The 18,918-nt window shown below is 32.4% G+C and overlaps 1 protein-coding gene across 2 annotated transcripts; it reads right to left on the reverse strand.

Annotated features, from left to right (window-relative positions):
* Window positions 1-594: 594 nt before the first annotated feature.
* LOC105220531 (dynein regulatory complex protein 11) lies at window positions 595-16,068 on the reverse strand. 2 transcript variants are annotated; one of them, XM_011196972.3, is made up of 8 exons: window positions 15,247-16,064; window positions 14,849-15,179; window positions 14,488-14,777; window positions 12,128-12,284; window positions 7,329-7,595; window positions 6,928-7,085; window positions 1,078-1,664; window positions 595-972 (listed from the first exon to the last, which is right to left on the reverse strand). In XM_011196972.3, exons 1-8 carry the CDS (start codon window positions 15,977-15,979, stop codon window positions 868-870), a joined length of 2,628 nt encoding a protein of 875 aa, XP_011195274.1. In that variant the 5' UTR covers window positions 15,980-16,064; the 3' UTR covers window positions 595-867. The 2 variants fall into 2 exon arrangements, with proteins under 2 accessions (XP_011195274.1, XP_028901694.1); XM_029045861.2 differs by lacking the exon at window positions 7,329-7,595 and having other exon boundaries at window positions 15,247-16,068.
* Between the last annotated feature and the right edge of the window lie 2,850 nt (window positions 16,069-18,918).

An 18,918-nucleotide genomic window follows, 5' to 3' on the forward strand; every position in this document is an offset into this window, starting at 1 on the left:
ATGTTGTTCGTTAAACCGAGTATTTACAAATGCGCGATGTTCGTTATTTAAGGTACTCAATTTAAACAATTTGCTTGTTCGTTATAAGCGGTTTATTTCGGAAAACTACTGTATATCGAATTGTTAGCTATCTTAATTGAATAATGGAAACATGTTAGTGAGTATGCCCAGATATTCCCCTAATATATTAATTTTCGCCCATCTGGTAAAATTTTCACTTATATAAAATACCCCAATTACATTTTAATTGTTTATTATATCTGAAAAGAAGATGTCGCAATATAATTAAATATATTGCGTTTAATATTATTTAATCTCGTTATAAAAGTTATGATTATTAGTTTGTACCTTCACTAACATGATTAATTTTTTATATTAATAACAAGTAAGATAGGGCTAAAGTAGGGTGTAACCGAATATTATATACTCTCGCAATGGATTTATTAACAGAACAAATAGTTTACCCATATTGATATATACATATATTACCCTATATTTATTTCGCTTACAACCAACCGTCATGTGAACAAAACTATTATACTCACTTTGCAAATTTGTTGCAACATCTCAGAAATATAATACATAAATCAAAAATTAATAATGAAACTAAATGAGTATATTTTCTTAGGTATAAGCTAATATTATACCTAATATATATTACCAAAGTGTATTGCTATAACTGTTTAATTTAATTTTAAGTTTTATTCAATTTTATAAAATTATTTCAAGAGCACAACAAAAAATTTTGATTAATACTGTTCAATTAACATAAGCATGTAATTTTGAAGATCATAAAAAAACCATTTATAAATTCGTTCACCATATGTTTGTATTGAAATAATTACAGCGCACTTAATCAAAAACAAATTACTTTTTCTTCTTATTTTTCTCTTCCTTTTTCTTGAAAAACTTTCTCCTTGCTACACAAAGCTTGTTTGCTTTTTGATACCATTTCTGGAACTTGTCCATTAGCTAAAACAAATTAATTTCAAGTTTAACACAAAATATGTACTAGACGAGAATTGAGATCTAACAAGAATTGAGATCTAACAAGTAATGGTAAATTATTATATTTACCTTCTCTTCTGGAGGGAATAATGGTTGATTACCCCCTATAAAGTGTGTTAAGAACTCAAATGGACTTAAAGGTTTCGATTTCAATTTCATACGGCGTCGCACATTCAAAGTGTCTGCAATATTATCCGTAATATCACCGGAGTTATAATTTTTAAACACCTTAGCTAGTGCGGAGTAAACGTAATCATCGACGGAATCTTCGCCCGCATAACTAGCGAGTACTTCAAGCCAAAGTAGAAAACTTGTGCCATAATCACATCTAGGAATCAATAGCGACTTTTGAAACACCCGCCTCATTTTTGGTTTTGCAGACCATGGCGCATCAGTCGTGCCCAAAAGCATTATTTTATCTTCCTTTTTGATTGCTTTTAAAATCTTCTTGCTGAGAACCTTTTGAAGCAACCGAGGATTCAAATACTCTTGCTCTTTCGGAATCCGTTTCCAAAACACTCTATGAACGTCCTGTATAAATATTATCGTCGGCTGGAACGCTTTTGCAACTTTCATAACCACGTGCGTTAAATAGTTCAAGTCTTCATTAGTGTACGCTTTTGTTTTCTCTGGACTAAGATTCATAAAAACAGCATCTGTGACAATTTGTAAATACATATGTATATGTATTAGAGTAGCAGCATTAAAATGTAAAAAATAAGGAAGGAATACACTTGCTTAGTAGTAATAATATATAAGTCTTCTATTGAAGATTCTGTGTGTAGGGTACATAACATTGGCTTAATATAGAAAAGGCGTTTCTACATTTTTTTCGAAATCGCGTTTTTAATATATTTTGGTAGACCACTGTCAAATACTCCTCCCCTTAAAAAATTAGTGGGCTATGATCGTAAATAACGGATTTATAGTCAAATAAAAAAAAACCCTAACTCATTCGAAGTTACAATAACAACATAAATCTCTATCTCAAATAACTTCAAAGAAATTAAAAATAATAACAAAGTATACCACAATTGAATTTGTTACCTGTTTTGAATAAAAATTGCAATAGAGATGTTTTTTGCATTTTAAGTTTTTAAGGTTTTATTCAGTTTTTCCTTCTCCTGAAAAGTCACGAAAAGTGTAGACACGCTTTTTCTATATTAAGCCATCGATATGTATATAGTGTTACCTTCAATTTATAGATTAACGGGTTTTGAGTTATATATTGTAAAGTTAACCATGCCCACTTTTCCAAAACAAATTCATACATACACATATATTGGGCTTAAATTGGCCTCATCGGACTACTAGATCCTATAGCTCACATAGCACGGTTATTGCACTTATATACCGATGATGCGCCAAAATACTCCTCATGGTCATGGTCGGAGCGTCAAAACTTTCAGTCAGGCTTTGTAATAATATTTAAAAAAGCGGGGAAAAAGCTGAATATGATTTGTCGTTATAGTTTCCCCCATTCAGCCTCCACTCGCGAACACAATTAAAACTCTATGTAAACAAATTGAAGACGCATAAAAAAGTACAAATAAATAAATCACATAAGGCATTAATTTCACAAAAACCAGGAAACAAGTTAGTCTTAATTGACCTCATAAGATAAAAAAGATACCTTTAACTTCAAAATCCATTAAAAACAAGTAAGGAAGAGCTAAATTCGGGTGTAACCGAACATTTTATACTCTCGCAATTTATTTATTTAATTTTATTAATATAACAAACAATTTGACCCACATATTCGGCATATACATATATGGTACAAACTCCATTGAATGTTGGAAAACCTAATATTAGGAACATATATGGCAGTTAGCTTAAGTTATGACCCGATTTCATGTATTTTAGGCACGGCTTACCTATATTTTCGGTAAAAAAAAAAATTAGAAGCCCTAAGGTCTTCATGTTCGATACATGGGGCCTTGAAAATTTATGGTCCGATTTCGACGATTTTTAGAAGGGCGATGCCACACTATAAATGTAGTATTTGTGCAAAGTTCTGTTCCGATATCTTCACCAGTGCTTACTTTATATATTGTAAAGCAAACGGTTCAGATCGACTTCAAAGTTCTGGTATATGGGAAGTAGGCGTGGTTGTGAACCGATTTGGCCTATTTTCACAACATATAATTGGGATGCAAGGGAAATATTGCAAACCGAATTTGATTGAAATTGGTCGAGTAGTTTCGGAGATATGGTTTTTGACCCATAAGTGAGCGGAACCACGCCCATACAATTTTGAATGCAACTCTTCTGTTCCTTCTTTATAATGAAATTTAAGGCTTCTGTTCGTTTTCCTTACTGAATTAAAGCATTTTTAGTAGTTTTCAACGTAACCTTTGTATGGGAGGTGGGCGTGGTTATAATTCGATTTTCTCCAATTTTGGAAATGCCTGAAAAAATCGACTACTGAAAGTTTCGTTGATATAGGTTTAGTAGTTTACGAGATATGTACAAAAAACATAGTAGGGGGCCGGGCCACGCTTACTTTCCCAAAAAAATTACATCCAAATATGCACCTTCCTTGAATTTTAAGTTCATAGCTTAATTTATGTCTTGGTTATGGCAATTTATGTGTTTTCGGTTTTCGCCATTTTGTGGGTTTGGCATTGGTCCGATTCCGCCCATCTTCGAACTTAACCTTCTTATGGTGCCAAGGAACACGTGTTCCAAGTTTCATTAAGATATCTCAATTTTTATTCAAGTTACAGCATGCACGGACGGACAGACGGACGGACGGACAGACATACATCCGGATTTGAACTTTACTCTTCACCCTGATAATTTTGATATATGTATATAACCCTATATCGAACTCGTTTAGTTTTAGAACTTACAAACAACGGTTATGTGGACAAAACTATTATACTCTCTTTAGCAACTTTGTTGCGAGAATATAATAATCTTGATTTGTTAACCTAAACAATTATCAGAGCAATTTGAAGTGCGTTGTTGCTGCAAATTAAAAAAAAAAGTTCTGTTGTGCTTTGAAAATGAAAATGTACAGGTGTTCATGCATTTAACCAAATTTTTAGAAACTACCGTTACATTTTTAGGCAAACCCGGTTTGCAAATAGAAAGTTTGGATAATTTGGAGGCCATCGGTATACATTTTGACACAAAATCGAGAGATGATTTTTTTTTTTATTATTGGTCTATGCGCGGAACCACTGTGCAATTAGAAGTTTTTATGTAAACCACTAGCTGACTCCGCAGTCGTTGCACTGCGTGAAATTATTTATTTTGAAAACAAAGTTGAATTTGTATCGTGTTGGAAAACATTTATTTGCGATTTTTCTAAATTTTCAATGTAACTCAGCTTAATAAACAACATTTTTTGTTTTCTGTTCCGGTGCGTAAATATACACTGAAGATGATTTTTCAACTCGTGAATGAAATTTATGCCACACACCTTCAGCGACTGTCCTGTTGATTGTCATCCCAAATGCAAGTCTCATTGGAAACTGAATACGTTTGAACTGAAATGGCAAATCGTTGGAACTCAAAGAAATTCGTGGAATCAAGCATTCTGCACCCTTGAAAGTCCCTTTAAAAAATTCTTGCAACTATTACATTACATTACATTGGTTGTAGATTGCGAAGCATAATAAATGACAAAGCATTATAATGACAAAGAATTTAGAAATTTCATTGGATAATTCACAGCTTCGTCTTCATTTTCAACATGATCGATCGATGTGTATGAACACAAATCTCCCGGAAGTTGACTTTAAGTCGTATATATTAAATCATCGACATCGGTATTTTTGGCAGTTAAAAATCTGCGTGCACTCAACCAATCGTAGTTACGATAAATTTGGCTACTATTCGGATTGATATTAAACCATTAGAAGTATTAACCAGAATTTGCCCCATTTCATGGTCAATCATATGGTTTTCACGTGTCGCCACAATTCCTCCGCCGCTGTTGATTTCGAAATAACAGAATGTGTTTGTAAATAACAGTATCATTACGACACCAAAGCGACGATTATTTTTCCACAGATCTTTCATTGTTCTGTCAAGTGCTTCTAGAAAATTGCGCTCATCTCATAACTGAAGCTACAGTGTCGAACTTCAAGTAGCGTTGCTGCAATTCCAGTAGATGCGAGAGCCAACGTAATGCCATTTTGAGATCGTATTGTTGCCAAAATCAATTATACTTGTTGTTCCAAAGTTATTCTGTCGTATGCACGATTCAGTATGGCATATGAATTTCAATGCTTCATTGTAGATGTCACCGTTCATTTGCAATTCTGAATTCTCTGTTGCCACTTGCCAATTTCCGACTTTTCCGAATTGTTTTTTTTATAGATAGATTGAAAAAAAAAAATGTATGGAAAAAAGTCACTTTTTGGAATTTTACAATTTTCCGACTAAACCTTCCAAGATCCACAACGAACAACCTCTGAACATTTCATCAAGAATGGTCCAACCGTTCTCGATCCTTAGCGTATCTAATCTTGAACCGCTTTCGAGGCGCAAGGAACGGAAGCCCTCAAAGATAAATAATTTCCCCCGTTTTTTACACATTTACCACTGTTTCTTCGCTCCTGATGCTATATAGCCTATAGCCTTCCTCGATAAATGGACTATCCAACACAAAAAGAATTATTCAATTCGAACCAGTAGTTTCGGAGATTAGCGCGTTCAAACAAACAAACAAACAAACTCTTCAGCTTTATAATATTAGTATAGATTACTGATGACTGACTAAATTATCTTTTAAATTGTTATTTTAGAGACGAGAGACAAAAACAGACTAACAAAAATAAATTTAAGCTGTTTAAAAGCGATATAAAGTTGGCCCCTCGAAAGAGCGAAAGAATTTTCTCAAAGATCCTCAGGCGAATTAAATATTTTTTGGAAGAAATTTCACAATAGTTTAAGGTCAGTTTTAATTTTGTTAACAATGCAAAAACCACAGAAAGTTTATCAAATTTGTAGCATTTGTCGATAAAACCCGATAAAACAATTTTATGTTCTCACTTTGTGGTAAAGCATTTTATCGACGGAATCAATGATTGCATGAACATTTTCGATCGAAAATCTTTATCGTATCGAAATCGAATTTGCTGCGGATTCAATGTTAGGCCCATTATGTTTTACAAAAAAGTGGGGATCAGGAAGTTGTTAAAGTATAGTTCAAACATATGAAAGCTCATCTGATTGTAATGCAACAGCACATTTAAGTAAAGTTGAATTTTAGTTCTAATCAATGAAAATTTCTTATTACATGTGATTTTTATTATTGAACTGTATTTATGGGCATACAAAATTTTGTGTTGTTTGGATATATTAAAAGCGTTTGTAATTTACACCAATTTGGGAATTGAAGGCGTTGAAATGAGTGAACCTGAAGGTATAACTGAGATATCATTGGCAGTACGAAAATTCTTAGAGAAATATTATTTTTTCTCTTTTTGTAAACAGAAATTAAGTAGTATTATAAAATACTATATATAAATGCAATATTTTGTAGAAATTATTAACATCACCAATGGAATTAAATGATTGTCATAATACTAAATTAGAATAAATGACAATGTCCAATTTGTTCTTCAAAAAAGTGCCTAGTTCAAAAAAAGTGCATGTATGAGAAAAACAAATACTTTCTGTTTCATGAAGAGCATTCTTTATAATTACATTGGATAACGCACAAACTACCAAAGCTTTACCAAACAGACTAAGTAAAAACATTTCTCTCTACACTAGTTATTACAATAAAATTTTTGTTATGTTATGTAGTTCTATGTTGTATAGCAGATTGCAAAAGGAGATTAAGCACGAATACATACGTAAATCGCTTTGGAATCAACGAATTTATTCGCTACTATTTTACAATGATTGGTATATATACTAATATAAGTTTTACCTTACTATATCTGTGATCTAAGTTACCTATTTCAAATGCAATAATTTGAGAAAGCAACTTCTTTCCATTATTCAAAGGTCCCGCAATACAAAGAGATTTGGGTTTATCTACAGTGAATTCTCCCATTCCAAGCATGCATTCTTGAACTACAATTTTAATATCGCCTTTGGCCGGTCCCAATGTTCTGAAAATAAATAACCGCAAAGCAAACATTTAAAAGTTGTATACGAACAAAAACTAAAAAAACACAAATATTACGTTATTGTGAATATAAAAATCCCTCATATCATAATGAAACGACAAAAACTTTAAGCTACTACTGCTGGGCGTGCAGCACCAGCCGACATCGTACCATTATTACTCTGGTTTCTTGATTTATAAGCTATACCGCTTATTTCATAACATTTGACAAAAAGACCAAACTTACGTCAAACGATCTTCGTCTCGTGTGTCGTCCGCAATAAAGTTGAAATCCGAAATAAACGATTCGAAGGTCTTCTTGTCGCATTTTTCTATTATGCCTCCTGCTTTAAGCTCCTCATACAATGACTCAATTGTACGATCAGCTGTCATGTCTTTAATCTTTTTCTTTTTCTTATTCTTCTTTTTAGGTTTACCTTTTTTGCGTTTTTGAGGTCTGTATTTTTTATTTTGGTCCATACAAAGGGCTTTACGAAGTATTTCATATTCTAATCTAAATTATAGAATTATAATTGTTATATTAAAAATGATCAGGATTAGTGATTTCTTTTATGCCTATAACGCATTCTTTCAACATCATTTTTCTAACTTCATAATTACCTCGAATTATTTTTTATAAATTTTTTAGCTTTCTTGTATGTATATTGATGTTCTAATAATAAAAGTACAGAATGTACTAATAAAAGTACATATGTATGTATGTATATTGTGCATATGGGGGTTAGGGGAAAATATGGACAGATTTCATTGATTTTCGTTGAAATTTACTCTATTAAATTGATTTTATTTTTAGGAGGATGGGATCATGTGTAGAAGTTCACGCAAGTGAGGAAAGTTTTTGATTGTCATTCACTTGGGAGTGACCTGAAACGATTCTTCTCCACATGGTTCAAGCAGCTCACGACTTCCGGTTTTAGACCAAGTATCCTCTGGGTAGCCAACAGACATCCGTTTGAAGGCGAGCTAAAGTGAGAAGGCGAAGCCCGCTTATGTGGTTGTGCGTACGGCTTGGGACCCACCACATAAAAACGAAGTACCAATGAAAAACCTACGAAAGCCTCGGATGAGACACCCCCCTTTTGATGACCTCCCACGTCACTGTTGACAGTCATAACTTCAAGGTCGTAGATAATTTCGTATACCTGGGAACCAGCATCAACAACACGAACAATGTCAGCCTAGAAATCCAGCGCAGAATAACTCTTGCCAACAGGTGCTACTTTGGACTGAGTAGGCAATTGAACAGTAAAGTCCTCTCTCGACGAACCAAAATCAAGCTCTACAAGTCGCTTATCATTCCCGTCCTGCTTTACGGTGCAGAAGCTTGGACGATGTCAACATCAGATGAGACGACACTAGGAGTTTTCGAGAGGAAAATTTTGCGCAAGATTTATGGTTCTCAGAACATTGGCAACGGCGAATACCGCAGACGATGGAACGATGACCTGTACGAGTTATACGACGACATTGACATAGTTCAGCGAATAAAAAGACAGCGGCTACGCTGGCTAGGTCATGTTGTCCGAATGGACGAAAACACTCCAGCCCTAAAAGTGTTCGATGCAGTACCCGCCGGAGGAAGCCGAGGAAGGGGAAGGCCTCCACTCCGTTGGAGGGACCAGGTGGAGAGCGACCTGGTTACACTTGGGATCTCCAACTGGCGCCGAACTGTGAAGGAGAGAGAGGTGGCGCACTATCGTCTTATTTGGCTATAACCGACTAAAAGGTTGCAACGCCAATCACATACATACAAATTGATTTTAATTACTTTTGGGAACTAAATGCTCGAAAAAATGCGTCTACTAGTGTATAAGAAATGTTATTGTACGGTATAATCACGATTATCCGGATCAAATAAAACCAGAGGTATTCCGGATAATCGAAAATGAGATTATACTTGACATACACCTCCAGTGTCAGTCTCTTCATCTCTCTGGCCATACTGTTCAAATTCTCAACGATTTCTTCATCAGAATGAACTTATCATTTTTTATATATTTTGAATTTGGCAAATAGAGACGAGGCGAATGCGTACGGATAATGGGATATTCACGTTGGGATAATCGGGACTCTGATGTATTTGGTATTGTGGTAATTTATTTACCAATTTCTTCCATTTTACGCAGAAAAAGGATAACTACAGCATGTACAACTGTACAACTGAGCAAACGAAAATAAGTAAAGCTCCAGTTACCGGTGCTTGACTTGACTCAGCTTGGAAACTTAGATGCAGTTATACTTCACACAACTTCAACTTCAGCTGTTATTATTATAGCTTCGGGGTAGAGTTGCCAGATGTTCAGATTTAGCTTTAAAACTAAGTTTTTTAAATTAAAATATCACCAAGATTGAAGATTTTAAAACTAGTATACAAAAAAACTTCACTATTAGGAAATCTGTGAACACGTTAAGATTTTCTGTTTGAAAGAAAACTCTTTAATAAATACATATATGAATATAGCTTTGAGCAGAATAGCACAAAAGAAACGTGCACGCGTAGTTCAGTTTTTCGATATTTAGAATTGTTAGAAGATGTAATAAATTGGAGCCAGCCAAGCGTATAAATGATAGGTGAATAAATAATTTATTCAAATTGTATTTGAACATTTACAATCAGTTTTTCATTACATAAATTCGCAAAATATTTTTTTCTGAGCAGATCACTACAAATTCTTGGAGAGATTCGCAATAGTTATGTTTCTGTTGCAAAAATTATCCTCATATCGAACCTATTTGATTTGATTTGTTAATTGCACTTAAAGTTAAACAAGTATTTGCGTTATAAATAAAATAAAAGATTTTTTATTAAACACATTAAAAAATAATTGTTGTGAAAAAGGTATTTTCCTCTGAATTATCTAATTTTTTCTTTATTTGAAGATTTATAAATATTAAAGATTGGAATTTTAACATATTTAATTTTAAACGAAAACATTCAGGCAACACTGGAATAGTGTCATAATGAGAATAAAAAGAGAAGCAGTGAGAGAGGGAGAGCAGTACAAATGTCAACGTAACTTAGAGTTCTAAATTCAACAGACTTTCAAGTCAAGTCATGCGTTCGGTAATCAAATACATGCAAGGCCCATTAAACGGATCTTTTATGTGACAGTTCTCAAGTCTCTCTAGGTCAAGTCAAGCATCGGTAACTGGAGCTTAAGCGAGCGTAATTGTCATTGAAAGTAGTTACCCAGCAGATTTAAAAGCGAGACCTGAAAAGAGGAATGAAGGAGTCCTACTATTGACCTCTTTTAGGAGCAGTAAGGGAGATTTTTTAATTTTGTTCTTATATTATGTTTTTTTTTTTATATTTTATTTTAGTATTGATCTCCTTTTGTCCTCCTTTAGGAGCAATGAAGTCGATTTTTTAATTTTTCGTAGCTTAAAAATCGTACTTTTGATTCAAAAATTACAATTTAACGGGAAATAATAACTGTTAATTTTTGTCTTCAAGCAATTGTTCATTTCAACTGTGTAAGTTTTTATATCTAAGTGTTTTATATCTATTGAGTATTAAATATTTTAAATTGATAATTAAATGTACTCTAAAAGGCATTTAAAACGCCTAGTGAATAAAAAATTAAATAATTTATATAAAAAAACAAAATAATAATACACAAAATGAAAATGATGTGGAAAGTGTTAATGAAATTGAAAAACATGGAACAAAGAAAACGGAAGCTAGAGGAAATATCGGCGCAGAGCACTATACTCCTGGAGCGGATTATTGACATATTTCCACCGATGAAGATTGAATTAATGATATTTCCTATTAAAAACATGAATGATTTTGCATCTACAGAGTCCTTGTTTTTGAATAATCCCTGCTCTTAAAATTGAATTGGGATAGAGCCAAAAAAAAAGTTGCATTGAATTAATCTGCTTTGGGATTAATCATAGAGATCTCCATTAGGAGGTTAAAAGGAGTACTCGCGTTCCAATGACATGCAATGTTAAAAACGAGTATACAATTTTACGTGTATTTACACACGAGTATTAGGAGTAATAGGGAGTATAGGATATCTCCTAAAGGATTAATCCAGGAGGTCTCAAACGATCATCCTAAAATCTGCTGGGTAGCAATTACATGAGTATGTATTGGATGCAACATCAACATCGAAAATAGTATCAAACATGCAATAAAACAAGTAACGTTTCATGAGAAACAATGACAACAAATTTGGAAGTAAAATTAATGATCTAAATACAGTAACAACGAGTGACCCTCTATTGAGCTCTAAATATTATTATAAATATTAGCTCTAATTATTAATAAATATTTCAGGTAAATAGATGAATTTGTTAAACTATACATATCGCTCATTTACTTGAATAGTGTCACAACTCAAAAAAGTCGATTTTAAGAGCGATTTAAAGTTTTCAATTGTCTCTTATTTAGCAAATATAGAAGATTTCCAACTGTTTATTGACAAATCTAGTGGCCTGTAATATATTAAATACAATGTTGAGCATAAATGGACCAAATAGAGTGTACTAATGCTTTTTCTTAGGCATAAATGTGACCCATTTTGTATTATGTCGTTATTTGTGAAAAAAATAATTCAATTTCGCCGTCATAAGTCAAATGTGTCGTTTTGTTGAAAAAAATCAATACGAAAAATTTAATTACTTTTCACCAATATCGTTGTAATACAAAATATGTCGTTCTTTCTGAAAAGAAAACCAAATTCACTCTATGACAATATGTGTTGTAACACAAAATATGTCTCTCTTTCAGATAAAAATCCATGCCTAATTCTGGTACAACTGAGAAGTGTCGTTATTGTAGTTAAAAAATAATCCAGCATAACAAGTTTAATAACGGCACATTCTTATTTCACGGTTTATTTTTCTACGCATCGGAATGAAATTTGTATACAATTTGGACGCTGAAATCGCGCACATTTCTGCATACTCAACTCAAAAATCGTGTTTTTTGAGTTGTGACACTATTCAAGTAAATGAGCGATATGTTAAAAATTCATTTTTGTTACGATATAATAATAGAAGAAATAATATATTTACACCATATATTCATCCACCAAAGCTCTTAGTTCTCTATGTATTATTGCAAGTTCTCCTTCGGTCACCCAATCCTTTATTGCTTCATGATTTTTATTGAGATATTCATCAATTAACCTCCAGTCAATAGAGTATTGTTTTATAGTGTTCTCAATATTTACTGCAAAATAATATGTATGTAGACTCTTTTTAGAAATGAGTACAAGTCAATTATGTATTTTGAGTCACACTACGTCATGTGTGTAAAAATGAAGAGATGCAAGAAGTGATGTCGCAGTGCAATCAGCTAATAGTCGCTAAAAGTAAATTGATTTTTGAGCATCGTCGACTATTTCCTCTTTCCCAGACTAAAAGCTGTTAAACAGGTGTCAAAATGTTGCGATTCCGTTACACCATATAAATTATACATATATTACTCTAGATAAATTAAAGGACGTTCTTTTAAATAAAAATGATTTGCTGATTTACATCAGTTTACACAGAATCTCATATTATGCGAAATATCTTACAGAGTCTTAGACAGAGAGAGATAAACTCCCTCAGCAATTATGTTAAAAGTCTCAATCAAAAAAAAATTCAAGACTTGTTAACGACTTTTGACTTCTGCAAAATTTTAATTAAATAACTTCAATTTCAAGTTTTTTTATCTTTGGGGGTCAAAAAAACAGCAACAACAAATGTATCCAGTATGCGGATATCTCATTAAAAATTCTCTGGACCTTGCCAAATTTTGTTTTACACACAATAACTTTATACTCAAAACATTAAATATACAATTTGCCGTATTGTGTAGTCGTACAGTTTGTATTCATACATATAGCATAATTGTTATGATAAATCATATAAAAGCGAATGTTTCCACTTAACTTCGTTGATATAAGTTTAGTACCTATGTAACGAAGTCTCACAGCAGTTTTTAGGTTAATTCTTTGCTAAGTTACAGAACTTTTTTAATAATGGTCGCAAGAGTTTTCTGATTATACCTCTTTTTTCAAAACAATGTAGGTCTCACAAACACTCTTAGATGAACAAAACTAAAATACTCTGACACCTTGAACGAGCTTAACGAGCGTCTACATACGTAAAAAAATAGTGTATAATATAACCGAGTAGAAATGAGGCATAACCGTAGTATATGTGTGTGAGCATGATTCAATTATAAAAGGTTTGGTAAGTAGTGACAGCATTTGACACTGCGTTACAAAAGGTTGTTTTTGCGAAGGAAAGAAAAACGGGAAAAAATTATTCGCTTTTTTGTGAACGTAGTTAACAATATATTTTAAGTTGTGTAAAATACTACTATTCTCGATCCAAAATTAATAAGTAGTATAAAAATATGTCCGATTTTCTTCTAATAATGGTTTGAATTTTAATTTTTTTGTATAGAAAAGCCACATCCAGCAGAGAGTTAATATCTATTTGCTATTAAGTCATAGATAATATAATATTTAAAATTGTTCTCCATGAAACAAACATTTAATTATATTTTCGGAAATTAGTATTAAAACTTTATAATAAATCATCAGGCAACAACGAACAGATTAGTCTGGCAGATGTTGACCTACACATTATGCTTTCGCTTCAATTGAAGCGCTGGGAAGATTCTAACAATGGATAAATAACGTTGATTGAGTACATAATCTTTCATCGAGAGAGTTACAAAAAGAGACAAAGTTGAGGATATAGTCCCAATTTCCTTCTGCGAAATAAACAATTGTGACAACAAAGAAGTGCGATTGGAAAGTCAGTAGTTATCTCCTACAAACACTATTTTAAACCCGTTCTTGCCTTCTTCTTCTTATTATGCCCTTTTTGCTTTCTTATAATTGTATTCATCACCTCCATTTTAAATTAACTCGCTGTCACATTGATGTTTGTCACAGTCCATCCTGGACCATCGACTGGAATTTTTTTGGACTATAGATTAGTTTTATTAGTTTTTCTGCAATCGTACATACTTTAAATGCATTAAGTTAAATAAAGAGATGAGCATCTCTATATATGCAACTGAATAAGAATAATACCGAAGCGGTTAAAATAGTTTTTACTACTATAAAACATTTCATTTTCATTTCAAAAATATTTCCGTTTGCGCAATGTAAAAATCAAATGTTAATAAAAAAATTCGAAAAAAAAACAGATATAAATGAAACAGTATTGCCCACCCCTTGCCTGTATTGGTAAAACCAGCTATTATATAAAAGATGTTGAACAATTTTTTGAAGATATTTCGAAAAAAAAACAGTATGGTTTTGCTAACGCAGAAGGGTTGTCAAAAAAGAGTGAGAAAGCTGTTTACTTATCAAAACTTGTATATTTGAATAATGGTGTGTGAGCATTATTTAACTAATGATTAAGCTTACCTATATTCTTATTAGTCTTTATATCATACGCTATATCATAAATGCCTTGTTCCTTCATCTTTTTCCTCCGCTTGGCCTCTTTTATTTTTTCTTTTTTTATTTTTTCCTTTTCTTTCTTTCTTTGTAGTTTTGCTTTCTCTGCTCTCTTTTTTTTCTCTTCTTTGGACAAATTCATTTCGTTCAACTTTTCTTTGAACTCTTCTGGAGAAAATGTTTCGTCAATTAAAACTAAAACCGTTCCAGATTTTAAAGCATCCGGGTATGGATGAAAATCACCCACTTTATCGTAACTGTAAAGGATATACATGTGTATATATGACTATGACATTATAATATAATAATGATGTATTGTGAATATTACAATTCTTTGAACCATGCACGTATATGATCAGATATATCCTCCATTATCCATGGAGACTTTTCTTGCAATAATCTGGTTCGTTCATCGGTCATTAATCGAACAAAGTCTTCATCCAGCTTTATCTTAAACTTTTCATTTCTGTATGTTTCCATAACTGAATCCATATACTGGTTTGGGTTAATCAACCTCCTTTTAGTTCTCATGCCATACAATGTTTGTTTAAAAATAGTCCTCTTCTTAAGTATTTTTTGACTTTTGTGAGCTCTCCATGCTAACTGAATCTTTAACGCTGCTTCGTTACGAATCCTATTAAGCTCATCTTCATCGATATCTACAATAATCATTTTTATGTATTTGTAAATCTTAATAATAATTTGAAGTAGTAACATCTATATTACCCTCTTTCGATTTTCGCTCAAAATTATCTGTTCCAAATAAATACTGGCAATGTTCATTTTGTTTAACAAAGTCCGCATTGAACATTGTTCTTTTCACAGGTATGCTCATCGGTTGATCAGGTTTGTGTGTAAAGCTGTAATTAACTTTTCTTCGCTGAAACACTTTGAGATTTTTTTTATCATATTTGATGGCAGATTTATAGACACGGGCGCTTCTAGCTCTCTCATGAGCTTGTATTAGCGTAACTGCATCACACAAAATGACTTTGTCCTTCATATCGGCATCAGTTTTCTCTTCTTCAGTCATGAATATTCTATTTTCATACACTATGTTTTGTATTTCAGGTGGCCGTCGATATAAAAATTGCGGAGAACGCCAAATAACCAAATCATAAGGATTCAGCTTTCGCGCAATTAAGGCTTTGTCAGTGTAAACATATTCACTTAGTTCCAGATTCTTTAGTTCTGTTTTTAGTTCCATCAATCGTCGAGCAGCAGATTCGACTAACGCTCTGACCACTTTACGTTTCTGAACTTGAAACGTGTAATTATAAACATAGCTCAGTTTATTGACCAGTTCGACGTACAATACATACAGTTCAGAAAATATTCTATACGTAACCAACGGATTGGTTATCGGGTCTTTCCTTTTCAATACATTTTGCCTCTTTATAATGTCTTCAATATCCTTTTTTGTGCCAACCCAAAATTTGTAATTAAAATCAAATGACATATTTGCAGTTATATATTCACAACCAATTTTGAAAGAAACTTTGTTTATTAGTCGTTATATTTTTTTTGTCAATATAAAAAAGTAGTATGATAATAATGTGCTCCTATAAATCACAGCATTTTCAAAAATCAAACATAAATTTCTATAGTGTATTTCATGAACTAGTATTTATTGCGTTCAAAAAGAGAAGACTTTCGGTTTCGAGGTTCAAATGGGTACAGTCAGATAGAGGAGATTATCCAGCGCAACGATTCTTTGCTGAACACAACCTAAATACAATGTCAGTGATTCTTACTGAAGTGACCACATTGATGCAGCAGAAAATATGCCCAAAACATATAAAATTTAACATAAGTGTAGAAGAGCAAAATACTTCTAAAATCTATAATATAAAATGAATCGTAAAATGTGTTGCTAAGCGCATAACTCGAGAATAGCTGAACCGATTTCGCTAATTCTTTTTTTACAATATTCCTTGAAGTACAAGGGTGGTTCTAACGAAGAGAAAAATTAAAAAAAAATTCCTGAAAAAGTCTAAAATCTACACTTTTCTAATCTCCCATACAAACAATTGGTAATCAATAGATATAAAAGTTAATTGCTATGTTCGTTAGTCTCGCAAAATGTCGAGAACAGCCTGGTCGAGAACATCTGGCTAATTTTAGTCTTGAAATATTCGTGGAAGGCCAGGAAAAGATTAGAAAGTATGTAGATATGGAAAAATTGCGAGGAAGGTAATAATAAGATAATTTTATAAAAAAAGAAAACAAAAAATAATCATATTTTCAAGGTTGTCAATGTTGCTTTGTTAAAATATTTTTGTCATTGTTCAATTGTATAAGGTTATGTCGATAGCCCAGAACAATTTGTAACAAATAAGGAAAGGCAAAGTTCGGGTGCAACCGAACATTTTATACTCTCGCAATTTATTGATATACATACATATATTCGGCATAAAGTCCAAAAGAAAATCTTCATATAGTATATGAGGGCTGATGTAATTCCTGTACCAATATCACTAATTCTTACCACCAAGGTTAACGGGAATAGGGGCAACTTGGCACCTGTTAGTAGGCAAACAAACGGCACATTCTTCCTTTAAATGACTCCAAAATTGCAAATCAACGAAACACCAGTCTGCAAAATCGTCAAAAGTAGCGCTATAGCGAAGATTTTCCAGATATTCAAGAACTCGCTGGAGACACTGCACAGGGGGCTTACTCTGTAGTGAAAAAACTCGCAAACGAAAAAAAGATACTCTGTAAATGCGACAATCGAATCGTAAATTTCGTTCAACGCATTTGTTTTTCCCGATGATGTACTCCGTATTGCGTTTACGATTTTGAAACTTGTGCGTTTTACGAATTTTTCATTCGATATCAAACTGGCAAACGCAATGAACCAAAAATGTAAGTTGATAAGATATATTTGTAGTTTTATTTACTAATATAATGACTTTAATAGGGAACATTCCAAAAATATGAAACATAAGGTGCTAAAATTTGGAACTAAAAAGTAAATGTTATGAAGTTATAAATATATTGCCCGGTGTGACCAATAGAAGTGTTGAATTTTAATTATCCTTTTATATGGTGTTTCAGTGACATTGAAGTCTAATGGTTCTTTTTATGTACATACTGTAAATAACGCTTTTTTATTATATTAGTGGTTTAAAAGAATTACACATATCGCTCATTTACTTGAATAGTGTCACAACTCAAAAAACACGATTTTTGAGTTGAGTATGCAGAAATGTGCGCAATTTCATCGTCCATATTGTATAAAAATTTCATTCCGATGGGCAGAAAAATAAGCGGTGAAATAAGAATGTGCCGTTATTAAACTTGTTATGTTGCAATATTTTTTAACCACAATAACGTCACTTTTCAGTTGTGCCAGAATTAATTATAATTTTTTTACGAAACAACGACATATTTTGTGTTACAACACATATTGTCATAGCATGAAGTTGGTTTTCTTTTCAGAAAGAACGACATATTTTGTGTTGTTCGTATTGGTGAAAATTAATTAAATTTAAATCGCTTTAAATCGCTCTCCTCGAAAATCGACTTTTTTGAGTTGTGACACTATTCAAGTAAATGAGCGATATGTATGTATTTACAAATAAAGACATACATACATACATATGAGCAAGAAGAGATTAAGCCATATATCATTAATATGAATTTTAATACTATTATTTACTATATTAAATAAATAAACTTCAATATTTATGAACTATAATCTAATCATACGTTCTGCATTTGACCCCTAGAACGTTTAGCAAATTTTGGCTTCATTCGCATATTCCAGTAATTAATTAAATTAAATTTAAAACACAATACAATTTGAATTATGTATGTATGAAAAATATGATTCTTTATATTGTTCATTTTTTTATACCCTCGCAACATGTTGTACATAGAGTATAATGGTTTTGTTCACGTAACGGTTATTTTTAATACCTATACCTAAAAGAGTTATATGAACACATATGTATCAAAATGACCAAGATGACTATAAAAGTTGAAATCAGGTCTGTCGTCTCTTCGATTTTTTAAATGTTCCTATATTAATCTTTTGGTACTTTATAGAAATTCCGTTTCTATGCCAGAGATTTAATTACAGATCTTCATTATGTATAATGTAATGTAATTATCTCTGGAGATTTTAACATTTGACAAGTCTAAAGGTCTTATTGTAGATATACTCTCTGTTTAGCACAAACAAATACTCCTCTGCATTACTATCAAATACTCCGAAAAGTAATAGAGATGTAATGCAGAGGAGATAAACTGCGCACCATACTTAGCAATCCGAACCCTCATAAAGTTAGCCGATGATGTTCAAAAAACTCACCCATTAGCAGCAAAAATTCTGCGTCAGGAAATGTATGTGGACGACGTTTTAGCAGGAACCCACGACATAACCACCGCAAA

This window comes from Zeugodacus cucurbitae, chromosome 4 (genome assembly GCF_028554725.1).
Source record: "Zeugodacus cucurbitae isolate PBARC_wt_2022May chromosome 4, idZeuCucr1.2, whole genome shotgun sequence".
Classification (NCBI taxonomy): Eukaryota; Metazoa; Arthropoda; class Insecta; order Diptera; family Tephritidae; genus Zeugodacus; species Zeugodacus cucurbitae.

Excerpts from the sequence above, each read along its gene's own strand:
- LOC105220531 (XM_011196972.3), bottom strand. The coding sequence starts at position 15,979 with ATGTCATTTGATTTTAATTACAAATTTTGGGTTGGCACAAAAAAGGAT. Across the intron at positions 12,285-14,487 it reads AAAGACTAATAAGAATATAG|TAAATATTGAGAACACTATA; the intron begins GTAAGCTTAATC and ends ATTATTTTGCAG. Across the intron at positions 1,665-6,927 it reads AATTATTGCATTTGAAATAG|ATGCTGTTTTTATGAATCTT; the intron begins GTAACTTAGATC and ends AAATTGTCACAG.